Below are 25,256 nucleotides of genomic sequence, written 5' to 3' on the forward strand. Positions count from 1 at the left end.
AATAATTAGCATGTTGAAGAAGAATAAGAATGCTATGAGAATTATGATCTGTTACTTGTTACGCTAAAGCTTCCAACCAAAAAGTTGAAGCTGCAGCAACATCCGCCAAAGATATAGCAGGTCTAAGAAGATTACCTGAACACAAGTAAGCTTTTCTTAGAAAGGATTCAATTTTCCTATCTAAAGGATCCTTAAAGGAAGTACCATCTGCCGTAGGAATGGTAGTACGCTTAGCAAGAGAAGAGACAGCCCCATCAACCTTAGGAATTTTGTCCCAAAATTCTAATCTGTCAGATGGCACAGGATATAATTGCTTAAAACGTTTAGAAGGAGTAAACGAATTACCCAAATTATTCCATTCCCTGGAAATTACTTCAGAAATAGCACCAGGAACAGGAAAAACTTCTGGAATAACTACAGGAGATTTAAAAACCTTATCTAAACGATTAGATTTAGTATCAAGAGGACCAGAATCCTCAATTTCTAATGCAATTAGGACTTCTTTAAGTAAAGAATGAATAAATTCCATTTTAAATAAATATGAAGATTTATCAGCATCAACCTCTGAGACAGAATCCTCTGAACCAGAAGAGCCATTATCAGAATCAGAATGATGATCATTTAAAAATTCATCTGAAAAATGAGAAGTTTTAAAAGACTTTTTACATTTACTAGAAGGAGAAATAACAGACATAGCCTTCTTAATGGATTTAGAAACAAAATCTCTTATGTTATCAGGAACACCCTGAATATTAGATGTTGATGGAACAGCAACAGGTAATGTAACTTTACTAAAGGAAATATCTGCATTAACAAGTTTGTCATGACATTCAATACAAACAACAGCTGGAGGAACAGCTACCAAAAGTTTACAGCAGATACACTTAGCTTTGGTAGCTCCAGCATCAGGCAGCGATTTTCCAGAAGTATCTTCTGACTCAGCTTCAACATGGGACATCTTGCAATATGTAATAGAAAAAACAACATATAAAGCAAAATTGATCAAATTCCTTAAATGACAGTTTCAGGAATGGGAAAAAATGCCAGAGAACAAGCTTCTAGCAACCAGAAGCAATAAAAAATGAGACTTAAATAATGTGGAGACAAAAGTGACGCCCATATTTTTTAGCGCTAAACGCTTTTGGCGCCAAAAATGACGCCACATCCGGAACGCCGACATTTTTGGCGCAAAAGAACGTCAAAAATGAGGCAACTTCCGGCGACACGTATGACGCCGGAAACAGAAAAAAAAATTTGCGCCAAAAATGACGCAATAAAATGAAGCATTTTCAGCCCCCGCGAGCCTAACAGCCCACAGGGAAAAGTCAAATTTTTAAGGTAAGAAAAAAATAGTTTTATTCATATGCATTATCCCAAATATGAAACTGACTGTCTGAAATAAGGAACGTTGAACATCCTGAGTCAAGGCAAATAAATGTTTGAATACATATATTTAGAACTTTATATAAAAGTGCCCAACCATAGCTTAGAGTGTCACAGAAAATAAGACTTACTTACCCCAGGACACTCATCTACATGTAGTAGAAAGCCAAACCAGTACTGAAACGAGAATCAGTAGAGGTAATGGTATATATAAGAGTATATCGTCGATCTGAAAAGGGAGGTAAGAGATGAATCTCTACGACCGATAACAGAGAACCTATGAAATAGACCCCGTAGAAGGAGATCATTGAATTCAAATAGGCAATACTCTCCTCACATCCCTCTGACATTCACTGCACGCCGAGAGGAAAACCGGGCTCCAACTTGCTGCGGAGCGCATATCAACGTAGAATCTAGCACAAACTTACTTCACCACCTCCATAGGAGGCAAAGTTTGTAAAACTGATTTGTGGGTGTGGTGAGGGGTGTATTTGTAGGCATTTTGAGGTTTGGGAAACTTTGCCCCTCCTGGTAGGAATGTATATCCCATACGTCACTAGCTCATGGACTCTTGCTAATTACATGAAAGAAAACAAATCTTAGGATTTTTAAGTTTCATTTTAATTGAACAATATAAACATTATTTTGGTCACTATACACAACTTTCAATTTATGCAGAAAAGGAGTAGTAAAATATCTACCTATACAAATATTACATGCATTTAAAATTACACAAAATTCTGATTACCAAGAGGGGTTCCTTAACCCCATAGACAATACATGCAATGCTTTCCACTACCCCCACCCAGTTTACCTACAATATTTTGTCAAATAAACCAAGTGCAGAGGAAGAATTCTGGGCACCTGTAGTCACACAGGACATGCAAAATCAAGAACTGCTTACACGTATGTTGCAATAGGGTGAGTATCCTCACTACCCCTGTGCAAGTGCCACAGCTTGAAAATGCATAATACGCAATCCTGTTGCACATGTGCAGCCACTGCTTAGCTCTAGCTCTTTAATCCCAAACAAATCTAAAATCTGCCTCTTCCCTAAACATTTACATATACCTCAACCACAAACACATTTGCCTCAATATGATAACCAGAGAGTTTGTAATGATTGTAGGCTTGTAAGTCACTGGAATAGTTTGATAGAATAAAAAAAAATTAAAAAAAAGTCAAACTAGGGTTCCTCATCTTTTCCCACTCCCCATTTCGGAGTCATACAATAACTAATCAATTTATCCAACTCTGGATAAGAAAGGCCATAAGTGCAGACAGGACCTAGTAGCTCTGTAAGTCCATGCAAAGTAACTACTACTTCTGAAGCATTAAAGGGCCAGAGTACTATGATAATTTTATCCCCTTTTATGCGTTTCCATTGATCCATTTTACAAGCTGGAATGAGTTAAATTGTTTACAAATAACTAATTTACCTTGACTTTGTCCTTTGAAATTGTTGATTTTGCCAGTTGAAACAGCAATCTATACTAAAAATGTAATTACACTAGTAACAGAAAAAAAAAAAAAAATTTGCAGCTTGCAGAAAAAGATTCCGGTGAAAATCCCAGTGGGTCCACAGCAGCATAGATAGCCAGCACCAGAGCTTAGTTAAACACCTTTATTATTTAACAGAATACATAACGTTTCGGCCCCACCAGGGAGGCCTTGGTCACATGTAAAACACCCCAGACAAGCTTGTCTGGGGTGACTCGTTTTACATGTGACCTAAGCTCTGGTGCTGGCTATCTATGCTGCTGTGGATCCACTGGGATTTTCACCGGAATCCTTTTCTGCAAGCTGCTTCTGTTCTGGATTGATTTTCTGGCCGTGCACAGAGTGGTTGGTGATGCTGGCGAGTGCTGATCTTATTGTAAATATATATATTTTTTTTTGACAGAAATAAGGAGGCCTGCTCTTCTTGTAGGCTCAGTCCATTATATTGGGTTGTGGTTTCAAAAAGCAAAAACAGCTCCTTCATATACAAAATTAAACCTAAAAAACTAATTTTCCATACATTATGCAGTACATTGGACCATTAACACAATAGTTTATTGCATATAAGAAAATATAAAATCAGACAACATTACAGACTTAAACATGTCAAAAATATTGTCTGATATGCAATTACCTATCCTGTTAATGTGTGCTGCTGTAATAGTGATTCTTCTGATTCACATACAGCATGCAAATTTTTTAAAAAAATGCAATTTACTTCTATTATGACATTTTCCTTGTTCTCGTTATCCTTTATCAAAGTGTAAACCTAGCTATGCTTTAGCTTTAAATAATATCGCTTCCCAGAGCTGTACCCTTCAAGAGGCTTTACCAGTGTAAGTAATTAGAAGACTTGCCTACATGGAACGCTGATTTTGTCACTAAATCTGTCCCGTTAGAGCACTTGAGGAATAGTGCTAAGAAACTCTAGGAAAAACGGGAAGGAGAGAGACTATACAACAGAACAGACAATTTCAAGAATTCTCACAATTTCATATACACCACAATTCATGCAACATCTTTTTTCTAATGTTACCAGATGTTTTGACAATGACGTGCCATATTCTTGTGCAGATCTCTATAATTGTTTGGAATTTTGTGAATGAAAATCTAAAATCCGACAACAAATGACACAATTTTATTTTACATTACCTCCACAAATCAACCTAATTCTATTAGGTGGTATAATCATTATCAGACTGCACCAGGTGTTCTTAAGTACAAAGTGTAACCTTAGGTTACTTAATTTCACATTAACATCCAAGGGGGGGGAGGGGGGAGGTAATAATGAAAACACAAAGGACAACATAAAACTGTGATTATTACTTGTTTGAGAGAGAGACTACTTACAGAATCAGAAGTTTTGCTTGGAGTAGAAGTGTGTGAATTTGTGCTATGAATAGCACTGTGGTTATGTGAATTTTCTTGTGGAGAAAAACTGGTCCCTAAAAAACAAACAGAAAATACTTTATTGTATATTTGTATTAGTTTTGTTCTCATGCATGTCTGTGTAGTATTAAAAAAATATATAAAATAATGAACACATTGCTTGAAAATATGTGAAACATAAAAAAAGTCTGTTAAGTATGGAGAAAGACATTTTTTGGAGCCATATAAGCTATTAAGAAGCTTGCAGTACGTCAACCCCTGCTACAATAAATATAAATGCCCACATTTTTAAAAATAAAGTCAAAACTATAGAGCGGTGTAACAGCAAACTTAAAGGGCCATGATACCCAAATGTTGAAACACTTGAAAGTGATGCAGCATAGCTGTAAAAAGCAGACGGGAAAACATCACCTGAACATCTTTATGTAAAAAAAATATATATATATATTTTACCTCAAAATGCCCTAGTATTCACAAAACATTGTAAAGGACTTTAAGCAGCAAATCAGTATGCCTGTCTCGGGACAGGCAAGGGAGTGAGCTTCATGCACGCTCGTTATTTTCCTATTCAGTTTAAAGAAGTATACTATGAAATCTCATGAGATAACAGTAAAAAAAAAAAAAAGTTCATGACCTCAGCATTGCTGATGCTGATTGGCTGCTGTTAATTTTTTTTTTTTTTTTTTCTTTTCTTTTACCTGCAGCGGGGCTGTAACTGAAAAATAGCTTTTTACACAGCACTTACTCTGCTGAGCTGAGGAAATTGTGAGGAAAAATATCTTCATTTTTTACATAGAGATGCTCAGGTGATATTTTCCAGTCAGCTTTTTACAGTTATGCTGCATCAGTTTCAAGTGATTTAGCATACGAGTATTATGTCCCTTTAATACAGATGTAACTAATGTAAACGCAGATCAAATTTTTCCAGTGTTAGTAAATCTTCAGTTTCTAGTAAATTTAGTAAATTAATGGAGCTCAATAAGAAAATATTGCAGAGGAGGAATATAACCCCAAACAGAATTAAAAAAAAAATCTCTCTCTCTCTCTCTCTATATATATATATATCTATCTTCCAATGCAAACATTTGGTGATCATGTCCACATGTTTTATAGACTTTTGTAAAGAAATTGCGGGAGAAGCCTCTTGAGTATTTGAAATACTGCCCCCCTTAGACCATTTGGTTATTTTATAAAAAAAAAAAAAGAAGCATTCCCCTCAGAAAGAAATATTTAATATTTTAATAGTATAAGATACATATTAGCACAAAAATGGAAATAAAAATATCCCTACTACGGTGGCACACTTGATTCATCAATGTAACAATCTCTTACAGTTAGAATATTAACGTATAAAGTATTAATGTAAATCAATATATGTTCAAATGACTCCAAAGTGAAATGCACATTTCTTGTAAATTTGGTCTCAACAATATACGGAGTTGCACTTATACAAGGGAGTGTGAGAAGAATCTATGGAAGGTCATGTGTCACAATTGTTACCTTTATCAAAATCCTAATATTGTCGCTCTTACTTGTGGAGAGATTTTTGGTTTAAGGGACAGTCTACACTTTAGTAATCTTAAAGCCTTACCCTTTGATTAAAGGGACAGTCAAGTCCAAAAAAAAAAACTTTCATGTTTCAAATAGGGCATGTAATTTTAAACAACTTTCCAATTTACTTTTATCAACAATTTTGCTTTGTTCTCTTGGTATTCTAGTTGAAAGCAAACCTAGGAATGCACATATGATAATTTCTAAGCCCTTGAAGGCCACCTCTATTTTATTTACTTTTCACAGCAGGGGAGAGCAAGCTTATGTAGGGCATATAGATAGCATTGTGATCACACTCGTGGCAGACACTGCACTAATTGGCTAAAATGCAAGTCAATAGATAATAACTAAAAGTCATGTGATTAGGGGAGGTCAGAAGATGCTTAGATACAAGTTAGTCACAGAAGTAAAAAGTGTATTAATATAACTTGGTTTTGCAAAACTGGGGAATGGGTAATAAAGGGATTGACTGCCCCTTTAAGATGCAAACACCCTCTTGCACATTTTCTATATCATGCAGCAGGAAAGGTAAAAACGTTAGTTTAAAATGAATATTGTTTCTGGACACTTTAAAATGGCTGCCAAGCTCTGCCCACTGATGATGGGGGTTTTACTGTTAGGGGGGACTTTTTTATTTTTAATGTAAAAGAGCTGATTTCTTTAGGGCAATGAATTGTGCATACGTGATATTCGTTTGCTTTACAAAGCGGATCACATTGGATTGCATCTGACAATTATTGCAACCAAACCAGGGTCTAAAACCATTAGTGATCCAGAATTTAAAGATCCAAATTTTTTCTTAAAACAGTACATCCCTCAGGTTTTACCATTAGTTTTAACACAATTCTCTTGTTTTTTTATTCATTATACACCACCGGTGGTATTATTAATTTTTTATGTGTTGTGTAGTTTTTTTATGATCATTAAAATTTAGGGATGCACCGACATTTCGGCCGCAGAAACGTTTCGGCCGAAAATTGCATTTTTGCTTATTTCGTTTTTAGTGCCTGTTATTTTCGGTAAAATTATTGTGTGGCATATATCAAATGTGATGACAGCCTAGAGCTGCTGTTTGAGTTCATTACCGTTTTGCATATAATAAGTATAATAATAATTTTCTAGGACTATACTTTATTTGGATAATTGGTTTAAAAAAAAAAATCTGTTAAACAGAACTAAGTAAAGAAAAATACAGTATATTGATATTTAATATTGTTTTAAGTAGCGATGCACTAAAATTTCCGTCGCAGAAAAATTTTGTCCGAAAATGGCATATTTTTATAAGGTTTTTTTTTTCATGGTAAAATTATTCTGCATCATATTGTTTTAAGATATTTTTTTGTCCAATTTTTATGTGTTACTTTCAATAAAAGTGTGGATATTTTATTGGCTTGCAGTTTTTTTCATTAGATTTATTCATTAAATAGTCAAATTATGCAAAAAATAAAAAATACATTAAAAAAAAAAAAGGACATTTTCGGTTTTCGAACAAGTGCATCCTAGATTTTCGGTTTCCGTCCAGAATTTCCATTTTGGTGCATCAATATTAAAATAGTGCATTTTATATCTGTGTGCATTCAGCTGCCTCTTTTGGCACTTCTTCCCTTTATCCTAGTTTTGTAAAAACAAATGTTTTTATATTTGAAGGGGGGGGGAGTTTTAAAAAAAAAACAAGCAAATTACACTTATTTTCTTGCAAAATTAGTACTTAAAAAATCCTTTGCTTTTAAAAACACTTGGGGCAGTGCTCCACTGAGAATTTCTAATACCTAAATTTTTATTCTGTCAGTTCTGGGCATGAGCAAATCTGACTCCTAATCACTTGCCTAGAGATTTATGACCTCAGGCCAAGATAAAACTTCCTGCCAAGGCCGCCTCCTCCTACCATGTAAAGCTGTGACAGGTAACACAAATGTAGTGTAAAAAATAAAGAGGTAAAATCCATTTAAATAGATGAATAATACATATTGCAATGATTTCTATTAAAAGGATCATTGTACAATAGATTTTTCTTTGCATAAATGTTTTGTAAATGATCCATTTATATTGCCTACAGGTTTTTTTGTAAAAATGCAGTTTCTTTCATGCAATTGGCAAGAGTCCATGAGCTAGTGACGTATGGGATATACAATCCTACCAGGAGGGGCAATGTTTCCCAAACGACAAAATGCCTATAAATACACCCCTCACCACACCCACAATTCAGTTTTACAAACTCTGCCTCCTGTGGAGGTGGTGAAGTAAGTTTGTGCTAAGATTTCTACGTTGCTATGCGCTTCTCAGCATTTTAAAAGCCAGATTCCTCTCAGAGTACAGTGAATGTCAGAGGGATGTGAAGGGAGTATCACCTTTTGAATGCAACGGTTATCCTCACGGGGAATCTATTTCATGGGTTCTCTGTTAACGGACGTAGAGATTAATCTCCTACCTCCCCTTTTCAGATCGACAATATACTCTCATATTCCATTACCTCTACTGATAACTGTTTCAGTACTGGTTTGGCTATCTGCTATATGTGGATGGGCGTCTTTTGGTTAGTATGTTTTCATTTACTTAAGAAACACTCAGCTATGGTTTGGCACTTTATGTATTTATATAAAGTTCTAAATATATGTATTGTACTTATATTTGCCATGATTCAGGTTTCAGTATATTTCCTTTTGCAGACTGTCAGTTTCATATCTGGGAAATGCATTTTTTTAGGAAAATGTATTTCTTACCTGGGGTATAGTCATTTTTCAATAGACTGTCATTTTTAAATTCGCGGGCAGAATTAGGCTCGCGAGGGCACCAAGCGCCAAACTATATTGCGTCATTTTTGACGCGAAGTTACGTTCGATGTCGCAAATTCGTCGTTTCTGGCGTCTTTGTCAACGCTGAGTCCTTTAACAAGGTTGCATCTTCAATGACGCAAGTGTGTCATTTACGGATGTTAGCGCCAAAAAATTTTCCGTTTGTGCGTCATACTTGGCGCCAAATATTTTCATTATTTTAAACCCCATTCCTATATGCCCCTTGCCTTTTTTCTCTATCAGAGGGCTATGCTGTTTACATTTTTTTCCCCTATTCCTGAAACTGTCATATAAGGAAATTGATAAATGTAAGAGAAAAATAATGTTTTTGATAAATGTAAGAGAAAAATCACTGTTGGATCCCTGCTGACTGATAACAGTTCTACCAAAGCTAAGTACATTTGTTGTAATCTTGTGGAGATTATATCTCCAGCTGTGGTTTGTAATAAGTTGTCATGATAAACTTTTACATGCAGAAAATGTGTCCATCAGTAATAGTACATTGCCTATTGCTGTTCTTTTAACATCTAATGTACAAGATATTCCTGTGGATTTATAAGAATTTATTGCCTATTCTATTCAGAAGGCTTTGTCTGCCATCCCACCTTCTAATAAATGTAAAGGTCTTTTAAAACTTATAAAGTTGATGAAATGACCGACAACATAGTGAATTATCCTCCTCTGATGAGGATCTGCTTCAAAAGATCCTTCCTCAGATATTGACACTAACAAATCTACATATATATTTTAAATGGAGTACATTCGTTCTTTGTTTAAGAAATGTTGATTATATTGGATATTGAGGAGACTAGTCCTCTTGATATTAAACTAGTAAACGTTTACATTCTGTTTATAAACCTCCTGTGGTTATTCCAGAGGTTCTTCCAGTTCCTGATGCTATTTCTGATATGATTTCTAAGGAATGGAATAGGCCTGGTAGTTCTTTTATTCCTTCTTTAAGGTTTAAAACATTGTATCCTTTGCCAGCAGTTAGATTGGAGTTTTTGGAAAAGACCCCAAAGGTTGATGGGGCTCTCTCTACTCATGCTAAACGTACTACTATTACTACGGAAGATAGTACTTCTTTTAAAGATCCTTTAGATAGGAAACTTGAATCTTATCTAAGGAAAGCTTATTTATTTTCAGGTCGTCTTCTTAGGCCTGCAATTTCTTTGGCTTATGTTGCAGCTGCTTTAACTTTTTGGTTGGAAACTTTAGCGCAACAAGTATCGGATCATGAATTGTCTAGCATTGTTAAGTTGATTCAACATGCTAATAATTTCATTTGTGATGCCATTTTTTTATATTATCAAAATTGATGTTAAATCTATGTCTCTAGCTATTTTAGCTAGAAGAGCTTTGTGGCTTAAATCTTGGAATGCTGACATGATTTCTAAGTCCAGATTGCTATCTCTTTCTTTCCAAGGTAATAAATTATTTGGTTCACAGTTGGATTCAATCATTTCAACTGTCACTAGGGGAAATGGAGTTTATTTGCCTCAGGATAAAGATCTAATGGTAAATCTAAAGCTTCTAACCGTTTTTGTTCTTAAATAAGGAACAGAAACCTAATTCTTCCCCAAGGAATCTGTTTCCAATTGGAAGCCTTCTTCAAATTAGAATAAATCCAAGCCATTTAAGAGATCAAAGTCAGCCCCCAAGTCCACATGAAGTTGCGGCCCTTATTCCAGCTCAGCTGGTAGGGGGCAGATTAAGATTTTTCAAAGATAATTGGATCAATTCGGTCCAAAATCATTGGATTCAGAATATTGTCTCTCAGGGGTACAGAATAGGATTCAAAGTAAGACCGCCTGTGAGATTTTTTTTTCTAACGCATTCCAGCAAACCCAGTAAAGGCTCAGGCTTTCCTGAAGTGTGTTTCAGACCTGGAATTATCTGGGGTAATCAGGTCTGGGGTTTTATTCAAATCCATTCATTGTCCCAAAGAAAGAAAATTCATTAAGACCAGCTTTGGATCTAAAAATTTTGAATCAATATGTAAGAGTACCAACTTTCAAAATTGTGACTATAAGGTCTATTCTGCCTTTTGTTCAGCAAGGGCATTATATGCCCACAATAGACTTACAGGACAGATAGCTATCAGTTCCTGAGATTCTCTTTTCTAGACAAGCAATGCCAATTTGTTGCTCTTCCTTTTTGGCCTAGCGGCAGCTCTAAGGCTCTTTTCAAAGGTTCTCTGTGTCCTACTCTGTTATCAGAGAGCGGGGTGTTGCAGCGTTTCCTTATTTGGACGATATCTTGGTACTTGCTCAGTCTTTACGTTCTGCAGAATCTCACACAAATCAACTAGTATTGTTTCTTCAAAGACATGGTTGGAGGATCAATTTACCAAAAAGTTCTTTGATTCCTCAGACAAAGGTAACCTTTGTAGGTTTCCAGATAGATTCAGTGTCCATGACACTAACAGAAAAGAGACGTTTGAAATTGGTTGCAGCCTGTCGGAAATCTTCAGTCGCAGTCACTTCCTTCAGTAGCTATGTGCATGGATGTTTTAGGTCTCATGACTGCAGCATCGGACGCAATCCCCTTTGCTCGTTTTCATACGAGACCTCTCCAGCTTTGTATGCTGAACCAATGGTGCAGGGATTATACAAGGATATCACAATTAATATCCTTAAATCCCAATGTTTGACTTTCGTTCATCCAACCTGGACTGTGATCACAACAGATGCGAGTCTTTCAGGTTGGGGAGCTTTTTGGGGATCTCTGACTGCATAAGGGGTTTGGAAATCTCAAGGGGCGAGATTACCAATAAATATTTTGGAACTCCGCGCGATTCTCAGGGCTCTTCAGTTTTGGCCTCTGTTGAAGAGAGAACAGTTCATTTGTTTTCAGAAAGACAATATCACAACTGTGACATATGTCAATCACCAGGGTGGGACACACAGTCCTCAAGCGATGAAGAAGTATCTCAGATACTTGTTTGGGCGGAATCGAGCTGTCTAATTTCTGCCGTTCATATCCCAGGTATAGACAATTTGAAAGCGGATTACCTCAGTCGTCAGACTTCTCATCCGGGAGAATAGTTTCTCCACCCAGATGTGTTTTTTCAAGTTGTTCAGATGTGGGGGCTTCCAGAAATAGATCTGATGGCATCTCATCTAAACAAGAAACTTCCCAGGTACCTGTCCAGGTCCAGGGATCCTCAGGCGGAAGCAGTGGAGTTGGAGTTATCAACCGGCTTATATTTTTCTGCCTCTAGTTCTTCTTCCAAGAGTGATCTCCAAAATCATCAAGGAGCAATCATTTGTGCTACTGGTGGCTCCAGCATGGCCTCACAGGTTTTGGTATGCCAATCTTGTTCGGATGTCCAGTTGCCAACCTTGGCCACTTCCATAAAGGCCGGACCTTCTGTCTTAAGGTCCACTTTTTCCATCAGAATCTCAAATCATTAAATTTAAAAGGTATGGAAATTGAACAAATACTGCTTAGTCATAGAGGTTTTTCTGACTCAGTGATTAATACTATGTTGCAGGCTCGTAAATCTGTTTCTAGAAAGATTTATTATCGAGTTTGGAAGACTTATATTTCATGGTGTTCTTCTCATAAATTCACTTGGCATTCATTTAGAATTCCTAGAATTTTGCAGTTTCTTCAGGATGGTTTGGATAAAGGTTTGTCTGCAAGTTCCTTGAAAGGACAAATCTCTGCTCTTTCTGTTCTTTTTCACAGAAAGATTGTTAAACTTCCTGATATTCATTGTTTTGTGCAGGCTTTGGTTCGTATCAAGCCTGTCATTAAAAGGGACAGTCAAGTCCAAAAATTTTTTTCATGATTTAAATAGGGCATGCAATTTTAAACAACTTCCCAATTTACTTTTATCACCAATTTTGCTTTGTTCTCTTGGTATTCTTAGTTGAAAGCTAAACCTAGGAGGTTCATATGCTAATTTCTTAGACCTTGAAGACTGCCTATAATCTGAATACATTTTGACCACTAGAGGGCATTAGTTCACGTTTCATATAGATAACATTGAGCTCATGCACGTAAAGTGACCTAGGAGTGAGCACTGATTGGCTAAACTGCATGTCTGTCAAAAGAACTGAAATAAGGGGGCAGTCAGCAGAAGCTTAGATACAAGATAATTACGAAGGTAAAACGTGTATTATTATAACTGTGTTGGTTATGCAAAACTGGGGAATGGGTTATAAAGGGATCTTTCTTTTAAAACAACAAAAATTCTGGTGTTGACTGTCCCTCCTTGGAGTCTTAACTTTGTTTTGATGGCTTTACAGGCTCCTCCGTTTGAGCCTATGTATTCTTTGGACATTAAACTACTTTCTTGGAAAGTGTTTCTTTTGGCCATCTCTTCTGCTAGAAGAGTTTCTGAATTATCCGCTCTCTCGCGATTCTGATTTTTCATCAGGATAAGGCAGTTTTGCGGACTTCATTTAAATTCTTACCTAAGTTTGTGAATTCTAACAACATTATTAGAGAAATTGTTGTTCCATCCTTGTGTCCTAATCCTAACAATTTGTTGGAGAGATCTTTACATTCTTTGGATGTGGTGAGAACTCTGAAATATTATGTTGAAGCTACTAAAGATTTTTAGGAAGACGTCTAGTCTATTTGTTATCTTTTCTGGTTCTAAGAAAGGTCAGAAGGTTTCTGCCGTTTCTTTGGTTTCGTGGTTAAAGCTTTTGATTCATCAAGGTTATTTGGAGTCGGGTCAAGCCCCACCTCAGAGAATTTCAGCTCATTCTACTAGATCAGTTTCCACTTCCTGGGCTTTTAAGAATGAAGCTTCAGTTGATCAGATTGGCAAAGAAGCAACTTGGTCTTCTTTGAATACATTTACTAAATTCTAACATTTTGATGTATTTGCTTCTTCGGAAGCAGTTTTTGTTAGAAAAGTTCTTCAGGCAGTTGTTTCAGTTTGATTCTTCTGCTTTTGATTTAAGATTTTTCCTTTCATTTATGAGAATAAACTTATATTTTGGGTTGTGGATTAATTATTTCAGCGGAATTGGCTGTTTTTATTTTTATCCCTCCCTCTCTAGTGACTCTTGCGTGGAGTTCCACATCTTGGGTATTACTATCCCATACGTCACTAGCTCATGGACTCTTGCTAATTACATGAAAGAAAACATAATTTATGTAAGAACATACCTGATAAATTCATTTCTTTCATATTGGCAAGAGTCCATGAGGTCCACCCTTTTTTATGGTGGTTATGTTTTTTTTGTATAAAGCACAATTATTTCCAAATTCCTTTGTTGATGCTTTTTACTCCTTTCTTTATCATCCCCACTACTTGGCTATTCGTTAAACTGAATTGCAGGTGTGGTTAGGGGTGTATTTATAGACATTTTGAGGTTTGGGAAACTTTCCCCCTCCTGGTAGGATTGTATATCCCATACATCACTAGCTCATGGACTCTTGCCAATATGAAAGAAATGAATTTATCAGGTAAGATATTACATAAATTATGTTTTTGCTTATTGTTAAATAAAATTGTGCTGATTTTCAGTCTAAACAAGCCCAAAAGTTTTAGAAGTAGACTGTTGTCTACATACTCCAGCTTGCTCCTGTTTGTGTAAAGGGCATTTTCATATGCAGGGGAGAGGGGGAATGTCTGCTCTCTTTGCTTTCCAGTCCATTCCTGTGAGTGTCCCAGCCTAACCTTTTCAAAAGTGCTAAACTGTGAGCTTAAAAGGGACATGAAACCCAAAAATTATCTTTCATGATTCAGATAGAGAATACAATTTTAAACAACTTTCTAATTTACTTCTATTTAATTTGTTTTATTCTCTTGGTATAATTTGTTGGAGTAGCAATGCACTACAGGTTTCTAAATGAACACATTGGTGAGCCAATGACAATCGGTATATATATATATATATTTATTAATATATATATATATATATATATATATATATATATATATATATATATATATATATATATATATATATATATATATATATATATATATATATATATATATATATATATATATATATATATATATATATATATATATAAAACCAATACCAAGTATTTGCATGAGTACTTGTACTCGTGCAAATGCACCGATACTCAAACTGCATGTTCCCATTTCATTTTAAACTGGTGTGGAAATTGTTAAGTACTGTTCTGCCAATACAAATTGCTGTTATTTGTATTATTGTAGGAGAGATCACTGTACCTCATTCAGAAAAACCCCTGAAGTACTGGGCAGTTAATAAACAGATTTCCAGCTCTGGCTAAAATGGCCCAAAAATATATTTCTGCACCTTGCAGTAGTGTGGAAAGTGAAAGACTGTTCAACTTAGAGTCGAACCTCCATACAAATGTCAGATTGATGTTATATAACAGCCCTACAACCCAATTGCATCACCGCTTTAAATGTAATATTTTATTGTAATATTTTTTATTTATAAACATGTTCAGTGAACTTTGTGACAAATAAAACTTTTATTATGTCATAATGTCTTTTGAATTACAGTCCTTTATAATTATAAAGAAGGAATCATAAATAATTAGTTTGTATTGTGCTTGGTAAACTGTCACGACATTAAAAAAAAAAAAAAAAAGTATTGGTATGGGCAAGTATTTGAAAACAAGTATCGGTACTTGTACGCGGTCATAAAAAAATGGTATCGGTGCGACATACATATATACACACACACACACACATACATACACACACACACACACACACACAGTGACCAATCATCAGCTAGAATCTAGATTCTCTGCTAGAAGGTTCATCTATGAAAGCTCAGGAGCAGCAAAGAATAACTAGAGAATGCAGCAAATTAGAAAATAGAAGTACACAAGCAAAAAAAAGGAATCAGCAATAAGTCCCTTTATAATAGGCACGAGCAAGACAAGAGACCCACTACAGGCCTCAAAACAGCAAGAAAGAACACAAAGTCCCACAGCACATAAAAAATGCAACACACTTTATTGGAAGGTGGAAGTCCAAAGAAAACAGCAGTCCCACAGACTCAGAAAACAAAACTGACATTCCTCCTGCATCTAAAGCCACTACCCCTTTCACTTGTGCACTCTGGAACTCTGTCTGTTTGCAAGCTCACTTCTATACATGACCTCTATCTCTCGCTTCCTCAACCTTCTGGCCCTAACAGAAACCTGGCTCTCTCCCCTAGACACAGCATCCACTGCTGTTCTGTCACATGGGGGTCTCCACTTCAGCCACACTCCTAGGTCTGGTAATAGACAAGGAGGTGGTGTAGGTATTTTACTTTCCTCTCGTTGCACCTTTCAACAAATACATACCATCTCTTCCCTCTCATTTCCGTCATTCGAAAGCCGCATTATTAGCTTATTCTCTCCTCTCTCTTTATGTGTTGCAGTCATATACCGAACCCATGGCTCCTCAACTCAATTTCTAGATCACTTGGCTGCCTGGCTACCTTATTTCCTTTCCTCAAACAACCCTTCCCTCATTCTCGGTGACTTCAACATCCTTCTTGACAATCCCACTGCCTCCTCTGCACAATGGACTGATTCTCCCACTCACAAAGATGGTCACTCCCTTGACCTGAGCTTTAGCCATCGATGCACCCTCTCAAACTTCACAAACTCCCCCTTTCCTCTTTCTGACCATCTCCTCACTTGCAACATATCATCCCTCCCTACAATTCTCTCCCCTAATCCTCATACCAAACTTCACAGAAGCATGTCATTAGATCAACAACAGCTTGCTAATTCCCTCAAACCTCTCCTTCTCCTGCCCTGACCAATCTGCCACTATAATTCCACCCTTACATTCGTCCTTGACAATTTGGCCCCTCTTACCATAGCTCAGAAATCACACACTCATCCTCAGCCCTGGAATACTCCTCTGACACGGTACCTACGCAGATGTTCCCGTACTGCTGAGCGGCACTGGAGAAAATCAGCCGATTTCCTTCATCACAAATTTATCTTGAACTCCTACTATTCTGTCCTCAATCTCTATAAGCAACATTATGTCTCTACTCTTATCTCTAATCTTTTTTCAAATCATGTCTGTTCTCCACTTTCAATACTCTTCTCTGCCCACCTCCTAATACAACTTCTCAGTCAGCTCCAGACTTTGCCAGCCACTTCAATAACAAAATCCACTCCATCAGAAACTATATCAGTTCAACATAATTCCATTCTCTCACCCCCTCAAACGCTCTCAATCAACCACAACCCACATAGCCCCTGTTACTGAGGAAGACGTTTCGGTACTTATACTGCGCTCTCACCTCACTACCCGTCCCCTTGACCCTATCCCCTCAGCTACTCCCCTCATCCCTATATACTCACACATATTTTCAACCTCTCCCTCAGCACCGGTATATTTCCCTCATCTCTGAAACATGCACTGGTCCTCGGTCCCCTTCTCTTCTCAATCTACACGTCATCACTAGGTTCCCTAATAAAGTCCCACGGTTTCCAATATCATTTGTATGCCAACGACACCCAAATCTACTTCTCTGCACCAGACCTACCGCCTTCCATGCTAACCCGTGTCACTAACTGTCTCTCACATCTCTAACTGGATGTCCTCTCACTACCTCAAGCTAAATCTCTCCAAAACTGAGATCCTTATTTTCCCCCCTTCTTCCAAAATCTCCACCCCCATTCTCTCTATAACTGTCGACAACTCCATCATTACCCCTACCCCGCATTCCCTATGTCTCGAGGTCACACTTGACTCAGATCTTTCTTTCACTCCTCATTCAGTTCTTGGCTAAAAGCCTGACGCTTCCACCTTAAAAACATCTCTAAAATTAGACATTTCCTTACACAAGACACAACTAAGATTTTAATTCACTCTCTCATCCTTTCCCTCCTCGATTACTACAATTCTCTCCTCTCTTGTCTCCCTACCTGCCGCCTAGCTCCTTTACAATCCATAATGAATGCCTCTGCCAGGCTCAACTTCCTTACACGTCGCTCTTCATCTGCTGCACACCTCTCTGCCAATCCCTTCACTGGCTTCCTCTTGCCTCTAGGATTAAACACAACATTCTCTCTCTGACATACAAAGCCCTTAACTGCACTGCTCCCCCCTATATCTCAGACCTTGTCTCCAGATACTCTCCCTCCCGTCCCCTTCGCTCTGCTCATGACCTCCTACTCTCCTCTCGTTACCTCATCACACTCCCGTTTACAGGACTTCTCCAGACTGGCTCCCATCTTGTGGAACTCTCTGCCTTCCTCCACAAGACTCTCCCCTAGTTTTGAAAGCTTCAAGCACTCCCTAAAGACTCTACTGTTCAGGGATGCATACAACCTACACTAACTTTTCTTTATACCAGTTCCTCTCCTCCATTGCTATCCCCTGAACCCCTTTATAGCATGTATGCTTAAGAGTCCAGTCACCTTCTTAAGAGCGAACTACTACAATAGTGCAACTCTTGGCAGGGCCCTCTACCCATGTGATCCCTATTATTGTTTTGTTGTACTCTGCCTTTGCTTATAGCGCTGCGGAATCTGTTGGCGCTCTATAAATAATAATTATAACAACCACCACCTGCTCTAACATTAACTTCAAACTGATCCTACTTATAAAACCACATAGTACCAACAAGTTTCTTAATTAAACCTACAACACTTTACCTGTGCAAAAATCTACATTCACTATGCATATTGCACCATCTACTGGTACCTATTGAATATTACATACATTTTTTTCAATACAGTCTCTTAAAAGCACATTACATATTTATCATATTCCTTATTCATGCCCTGTGGTCTAAGAGCATTCAACATAAAAATCCAATAAAGCTCCCTTCTCTTTAATAATAATTCCCTATCTCCCCCCCTCATGAGCATTTTAATCTGATCTATTTGCCACCTTAATTGGCTGATAAGAGTGTTTAGCTTCTAGGAAATGAGATGACACTGGGGCATCCTTATCCCCACATCTAATATTCGACTTATGTTCCCTTATACGATCACCAGCCTTTCTAGTGGTCTCTCCAATGTAAATTTTTGAACATGGGCATTTTATTAAATAAATTATAAAGGTGGAATTACAAGTAAAATGATGCTTTATTCTATACATGTTTACCAGATCTGGGATGGGAAAATGTGGCCCCATTAATCATCGAGTTACAGCTATTACAGCCAAGACAAGGATAACACCCCAGGTTTTTCTCAGGTATATAACTCTGGGTAGACTTTTTATTGGTACCTATGTCTGTTTGTACAAGCATATCTAAGATTACGGTTCCTTTTGTAGGCCATCATAGGGATATGCTGCAAACTACTAATGCTTGGATTACAATGTTTCAAGATATGCCAATGTCTGTTGACCATATTTCTAATCTCTCTACTGTTTCTACTATATTTAGAAACCAAGACCAATTGGTCCGTCTTATTTCTCTCCTTCTTATCCTTTTTTCTAAGAAGCAAGGAAGCCCAATCAATATTACTCACTACTGCAATTTATTTTTCAATGAGAGCTTTAGGATAGGCCCTATCCAGGAATTTGTTCCTCATTTCTCTCAATCTTGTATAATGTATTTTATGGCACCTTTTATAATTGTCGTAGTATAGATAACACATTAGGTAAATGTGTTTAATTAGTGACCATGGTAAATGACAAACCTGGAAGTTAGTGTGGTTGTGAAGCTTATGTTCTGCCTTTTCTATTATTCCAAAATACCATATTAATAGGTATATTAACATAATCCTGCTTATGCATATTATGCACCAGTACTTTCCTCCCTTTAATTTGTTCCCAATAATCAATATTACCTGCTGGAGTGTATTAAATGGTTTACTAATAGCTACTTTACCTTTATAATCGAAATTTAATACAGATGATTTTGTTTGTAATATCCCAACCTATACTGAAAGTTTCTATACTTAAGTATAGGCTAAAGGAGGTAGGAGAGAAGTAATAAAATTATCCTATTTAATTGTTCAAAGTATTGGGCTTTGTTGTACAGACATCATAAAGAAGCATGTGTATGTACAGAAAGTGACAAAAGAGAACCGACTTCCATGCAAGCTTAACCCATTTTAATGGGCTTTGTTTTCAAAACAAGCCATTTCATATACAAAAACAAACCCAAATGTAATTTATGTTATGCAGCTGGTATAACAAGTTATTGGTATAACAAGTAATTAGAAATATACTTCTGGGATATATGCTTTGATATATTTCTTTGAGTTGGACAATATGGGAGAAAAGTAAGTCAGCTATTGGTCTAATCTAAAGAATCAACATATCATGCTGCAGGGTAGATAAACGGAACATAAAGTAAGAATATATAAATTAAGTATGTACTTCAGCAGGAGCAGGAAAACAACAATTTAAAAAAAAAACATGGGGGAAATGGGTGATACTAAATATTTATTGCATAGATTATTTTCTTATTTCTATATCTTACGTTTATATTTATTACCATGGAAATATATGGTTGTGGCAAAACCAGATGCAATCTCATTTATAGTATATGGTAGGTTTGCTTCCTTTCTGGAGGAAACCTTAACTAACCACTAAAGCAGCAACCCGTTCATATTATGGCCTACACATCTACCAGACAGCAACTGAAAGCAGCAGTGATGATCCTGGTGTATTGACATTGAAGCCAACGTCGATATAGGTCATAAAGCCATTTCTAAAGTACACACAAAACTGTAGCTCAGTTCCAAAACATTTCAAGGGACATTAAAGTCAAAATTAAACTTCAATGTACTGGATAAAGCATGACATTTTAAACAACTTTCCAATTTACTTAAATTATCAATTTTGCTCAGTTCTCTTGGTATACTTTGTTAATTCTAGGTGAGCTCAGGAGCCTTTAGTCATTTGGTAGCATTGTTTGTAACATTACTTATAGCAATGTTAAACAATTATTTACACAGCGGCCATATACTGTTAGACACATGCATGCTCATGAGCTCCTATTAGCCTACCTAGGTTTAGTCTTCAACAAAGGATATTAAAAAGGTCAAGATGACAAATTTTATAATAGAAGTACACTGGAAATATGTTTAAAGTCAGAGTTTAAACTTTCAAGATTCATATAGATCATGCAATTTTACTGTCCCTTTCACACAACCTCTAAGTTCAAGGAGATGGACTACTTGTAATGGTGTGGGGTGCCACAATATATTTAGTATTAAGACGTGTTGCATTACACTGGGGTAGATTAGCTGTCATGTCTAAGTCATGCATTGATGCAGGATACACGGTCCTTAGTTTTTCCATGCTCCTAGTTATAACTGTATCTTTGGTCATCTGTGCACATTATCAGGTAGGCCAAATACTTGACATTTATAGAGCAATACTTGAGAAACAGACGACAAGAGCATGCCGTTTGGCAGAGATAATGACAATGCTGTGGACAAGATAAAAAAAAATAATCTAACATTTTAAAGCCATTTATATTTTTTCCTTCTTTCTGGTTTGTATTGCAGATTAGTTTTACCACCTACCTACATCTTGGTAGGACATGCAACAACAGAGTGCAAGACAATTAACAGAATGCACAACATGACATGTAATAAGCCACCTGCACGCAATGGAACTTTAATTGGAAATTTTTTATGGCAGCAATAGTTACATACAATTCCAGAACCACTGCATGAAGAAGCTATTCAGACAAATGATAAAAGTTAAAGAAAAATAATCAATCTACTTAAAAGGGGAGTTATTTACATGACAAAACATTGGAACTGCTTCTTTTAATAGGCATCTTCTGGTTTATCCCTTTTGTAGTAAATCAATTTAAAACAAGCTTATAAAGTGGTTGATTAGTTTCACTCATTAAGGGACACTCAAGTCTAAATTAAACTTTTAGGATGCAGATAGAGCAGCAATTTTAAACAACTTTCCATTTCAATTCCATTACAAAATGTGCCGTCTTTTTATATTTACACGTTTTGAGTCCCCAGCTCCTACTGAGCATGTGCATGAATACACAGAATATACGTATGTGCATTTGTGATTGGCTGGTGGCTGTCATTATACGAAGGAGTGGAAATAGACATAACTGAAATTTGTCAAAAAGAAAAATCTACTACTCATTTGAAGTTCAGACTAAGTGCTTTTGCATTGTCTTTTTATTATGCATGTGTTGATTATGCAAATCTACTGTTATTTACTAGTCCTTTAACATAATAGATGAGGTTGAAAAAAAAAAAAAAAAAGATATAAGTCCATTGAGTTCAACCTATACAAATCTTAAAATGTATCTACAATTAAAGCTCCAGTTGATTTTAATTTAATCCCATTAAAAAGTTGAACCATTTAACAACAGCAATCATAACCCTGAATTCTGTTTCTATTCAAAAAAGTATCTAAAGCATTTTAAATGCATTTAAGGAATTGGCATTTTCTAGCTCCTTAGGTAATAAGTTCCACAATTTAATTGCTCACAGTGAGAAAAAATAAAAACATTTACGTTGCAGGAGATTAAATCTCCTTTCCTTCAGCCTTAAATTGTGACCTCTTGCCACAAACAATTCTGATCGAATAAACAGAGCTTGTATATGGGCCTTAAATATAACAGTAATCATGTCACCTCTCAAGCGCCTTTTTTCTAGAGATAAAAACAGACCAAGTTTGGCTAACCTCTCCTCATAGCTTAAATTCTCCATAGCACTTAAAAGGGACAAACACCACCAGAATTTTTGTTGTCTAAAAAGAAAGATAATCCCTTTATTATCCATTCTCCAGCTTTGCATAACCGACACTGTTATAGAAATACACTTTTTACCTCTGTGATTACCTTTGATCTATGCTTCTGCAAACTGCCCCCTTAGTTCTTTTGACAGACTTGCATTTTAGCCAATCAGTGCTCACTCCAGGGTAACGTCACGTGCATGAGCTCAATGTTATATATATATGAAACACATGAACTAATGCCATCTAGTGGTCAAAAGGCAGTCAGATGAGAGACAGTCTTCAAAGTCTAAGAATTTAGCATATGAACATCCTAGGTTTAGCTTTCAACTAAGAATACCAAAAGAACAAACCAAAATTGGTGCTAAAGGTAAATTGGAAAGTTGTTTAAAATTACATTCCCTATTTAAATCATGAAAGTTTTAGGACTTGACTGTCCCTTTAATAGCGTAGTGTCCCATCTTAGAGCTTTTTCTAACTCTGCATTGTGTTTTTTTTTTTTTAGAGATTAGTCCCCGGAACTGCACTTCATACTCAAATTGAGGTCTTACCAGAGATTTATATAGTGACAAAATTATGCTTGCCTCCCTTGCATCAATGCCTCTTAATACATGCTAGTATCTTATTAGCCTTAAAAGTCACTGCTCTGCATTAAGCACCCATATTTAGCTTTCTAAATAATTAATAAAGCTTGCTCTTAAAAATAAATGAGACATTGTTTCTTTAGGTTTATTTTTGTATACAAAATAACAGGTAACATTGTTTTACACCAAAACCCATTAAAAAGAGATATTCCAGCCAAAATTGGAAACCACATGGGTGCATTTTCGTATTGAACAGAAGCAATTATGTAATATACATGCATTAGCAAAAATGCGTCTAATAAAAGCTATAGCCGTTTCAAAAGTGTATTTAAGTATGCACTGTGCACCAGCATTTTAAACACAGCACTTGCTCAGAGAGCCTAAGGTGCGTGTAACATCTGGTATTGACTCAATTTGTTAATTGCTAACATGATACAAGCCCAACTGATGATCTGAGCAGCTACATTAGTTAAAATATGGGTGCAGTGACAATATCTAGCAATGCTTCACATGCATGTGCAGAGAAAAATGTTAACACACTTTAACAGTGATAACTTTTACTAGAAGCATTTTTGCCAATACAGGGAGTGCAGAATTATTAGGCAAGTTGTATTTTTGAGGATTAATTTTATTATTGAACAACCACCATGTTCTCAATGAACCAAAAAAACTCATTAATATCAAAGCTGAATAGTTTTGGAAGTAGTTTTTAGTTTGTTTTTAGTTATAGCTATTTTAGGGGGATATCTGTGTGTGCAGGTGACTATTACTGTGCATAATTATTAGGCAACTTAACAAAAAACAAATATATACCCATTTCAATTATTTATTTTTACCAGTGAAACCAATATAACATCTCAACATTCACAAATATACATTTCTGACATTCAAAAACAAAACAAAAACAAATCAGTGACCAATATAGCCACCTTTCTTTGCAAGGACACTCAAAAGCCTGCCATCCATGGATTCTGTCAGTGTTTTGATCTGTTCACCATCAACACTGCGTGCAGCAGCAACCACAGCCTCCCAGACACTGTTCAGAGAGGTGTACTGTTTTCCCTCCTTGTAAATCTCACATTTGATGATGGACCACAGGTTCTCAATGGGGTTCAGATCAGGTGAACAAGGAGGCCATGTCATTAGATTTTCTTCTTTTATACCCTTTCTTGCCAGCCACGATGTGGAGTACTTGGACGCATGTGATGGAGCATTGTCCTGCATGAAAATTATGTTTTTCTTGAAGGATGCAGACTTCTTCCTGTACCACTGCTTGAAGAAGGTGTCTTCCAGAAACTGGCAGTAGGACTGGGAGTTGAGCTTGACTCCATCCTCAACCCGAAAAGGCCCCACAAGCTCATCTTTGATGATACCAGCCCAAACCAGTACTCCACCTCCACCTTGCTGGCGTCTGAGTCGGACTGGAGCTCTCTGCCCTTTACCAATCCAGCCACGGGCCCATCCATCAGGCCCATCAAGACTCACTCTCATTTAATCAGTCCATAAAACCTTAGAAAAATCAGTCTTGAGATATTTCTTGGCCCAGTCTTGATGTTTCAGCTTGTGTGTCTTGTTCAGTGGTGGTCGTCTTTCAGCCTTTCTTACCTTGGCCATGTCTCTGAGTATTGCACACCTTGTGCTTTTGGGCACTCCAGTGATGTTGCAGCTCTGAAATATGGCCAAACTGGTGGCAAGTGGCATCTTGGCAGCTGCACGCTTGACTTTTCTCAGTTCATGGGCAGTTATTTTGCGCCTTGGTTTTTCCACACGCTTCTTGCGACCCTGTTGACTATTTTGAATGAAACGCTTGATTGTTCGATGATCACGCTTCAGAAGCTTTGCAATTTTAAGAGTGCTGCATCCCTCTGCAAGATATCTCACTATTTTTGACTTTTCTGAGCCTGTCAAGTCCTTCTTTTGACCCATTTTGCCAAAGGAAAGGAAGTTGCCTAATAATTATGCACACCTGATATAGGGTGTTGATGTCATTAGACCACACCCCTTCTCATTACAGAGATGCACATCACCTAATATGCTTAATTGGTAGTAGGCAACATGCATAAAGAGGATGATGTGGTCAAAATACTAATTTGCCTAATAATTCTGCACTCCCTGTACATGCATATTGGAAAGATGCAATAAGTCTATGTGCATTTAAATTTTGACTAGAATGTCCCTTTAAGCTTGCAGGGAAATCAGATCTCCTTATTTTATAACTTCTTGTACACACACACACATGCATCTTTATATTATCTCTGCCTGTATACCAAAGCCCAATACTTAAAGAACAATTGAAAATTGACATTATTTCTCCTAACCCCCACCGGGGATGTAATTTCTTCTGCTGGCTAGGTTTACTAAGCATGTGTATTTGTGTTTAACAATGAATGCTGAATATGGCAGCCGTATTCGTCTCTTTTCGGAAAAAACATTTATCGGTGTTGCACTTTC

General features: G+C 36.7%; 1 protein-coding gene across 1 annotated transcript in view; it reads right to left on the reverse strand.

The window, feature by feature from the left end:
• WAC (WW domain containing adaptor with coiled-coil) overlaps window positions 1-25,256 on the reverse strand; it is an 85,482-nt gene that overhangs the window by 46,759 nt on the left and 13,467 nt on the right. The window contains exon 4 of the mRNA XM_053715682.1: window positions 4,234-4,328. Within this exon, the coding sequence (XP_053571657.1) occupies window positions 4,234-4,328 (95 nt within the window). The remainder of the gene's footprint in view (window positions 1-4,233; window positions 4,329-25,256) is intronic.

The sequence above is a fragment of the Bombina bombina genome, chromosome 5, assembly GCF_027579735.1.
Source record: "Bombina bombina isolate aBomBom1 chromosome 5, aBomBom1.pri, whole genome shotgun sequence".
In the NCBI taxonomy this organism is placed as follows: domain Eukaryota; kingdom Metazoa; phylum Chordata; class Amphibia; order Anura; family Bombinatoridae; genus Bombina; species Bombina bombina.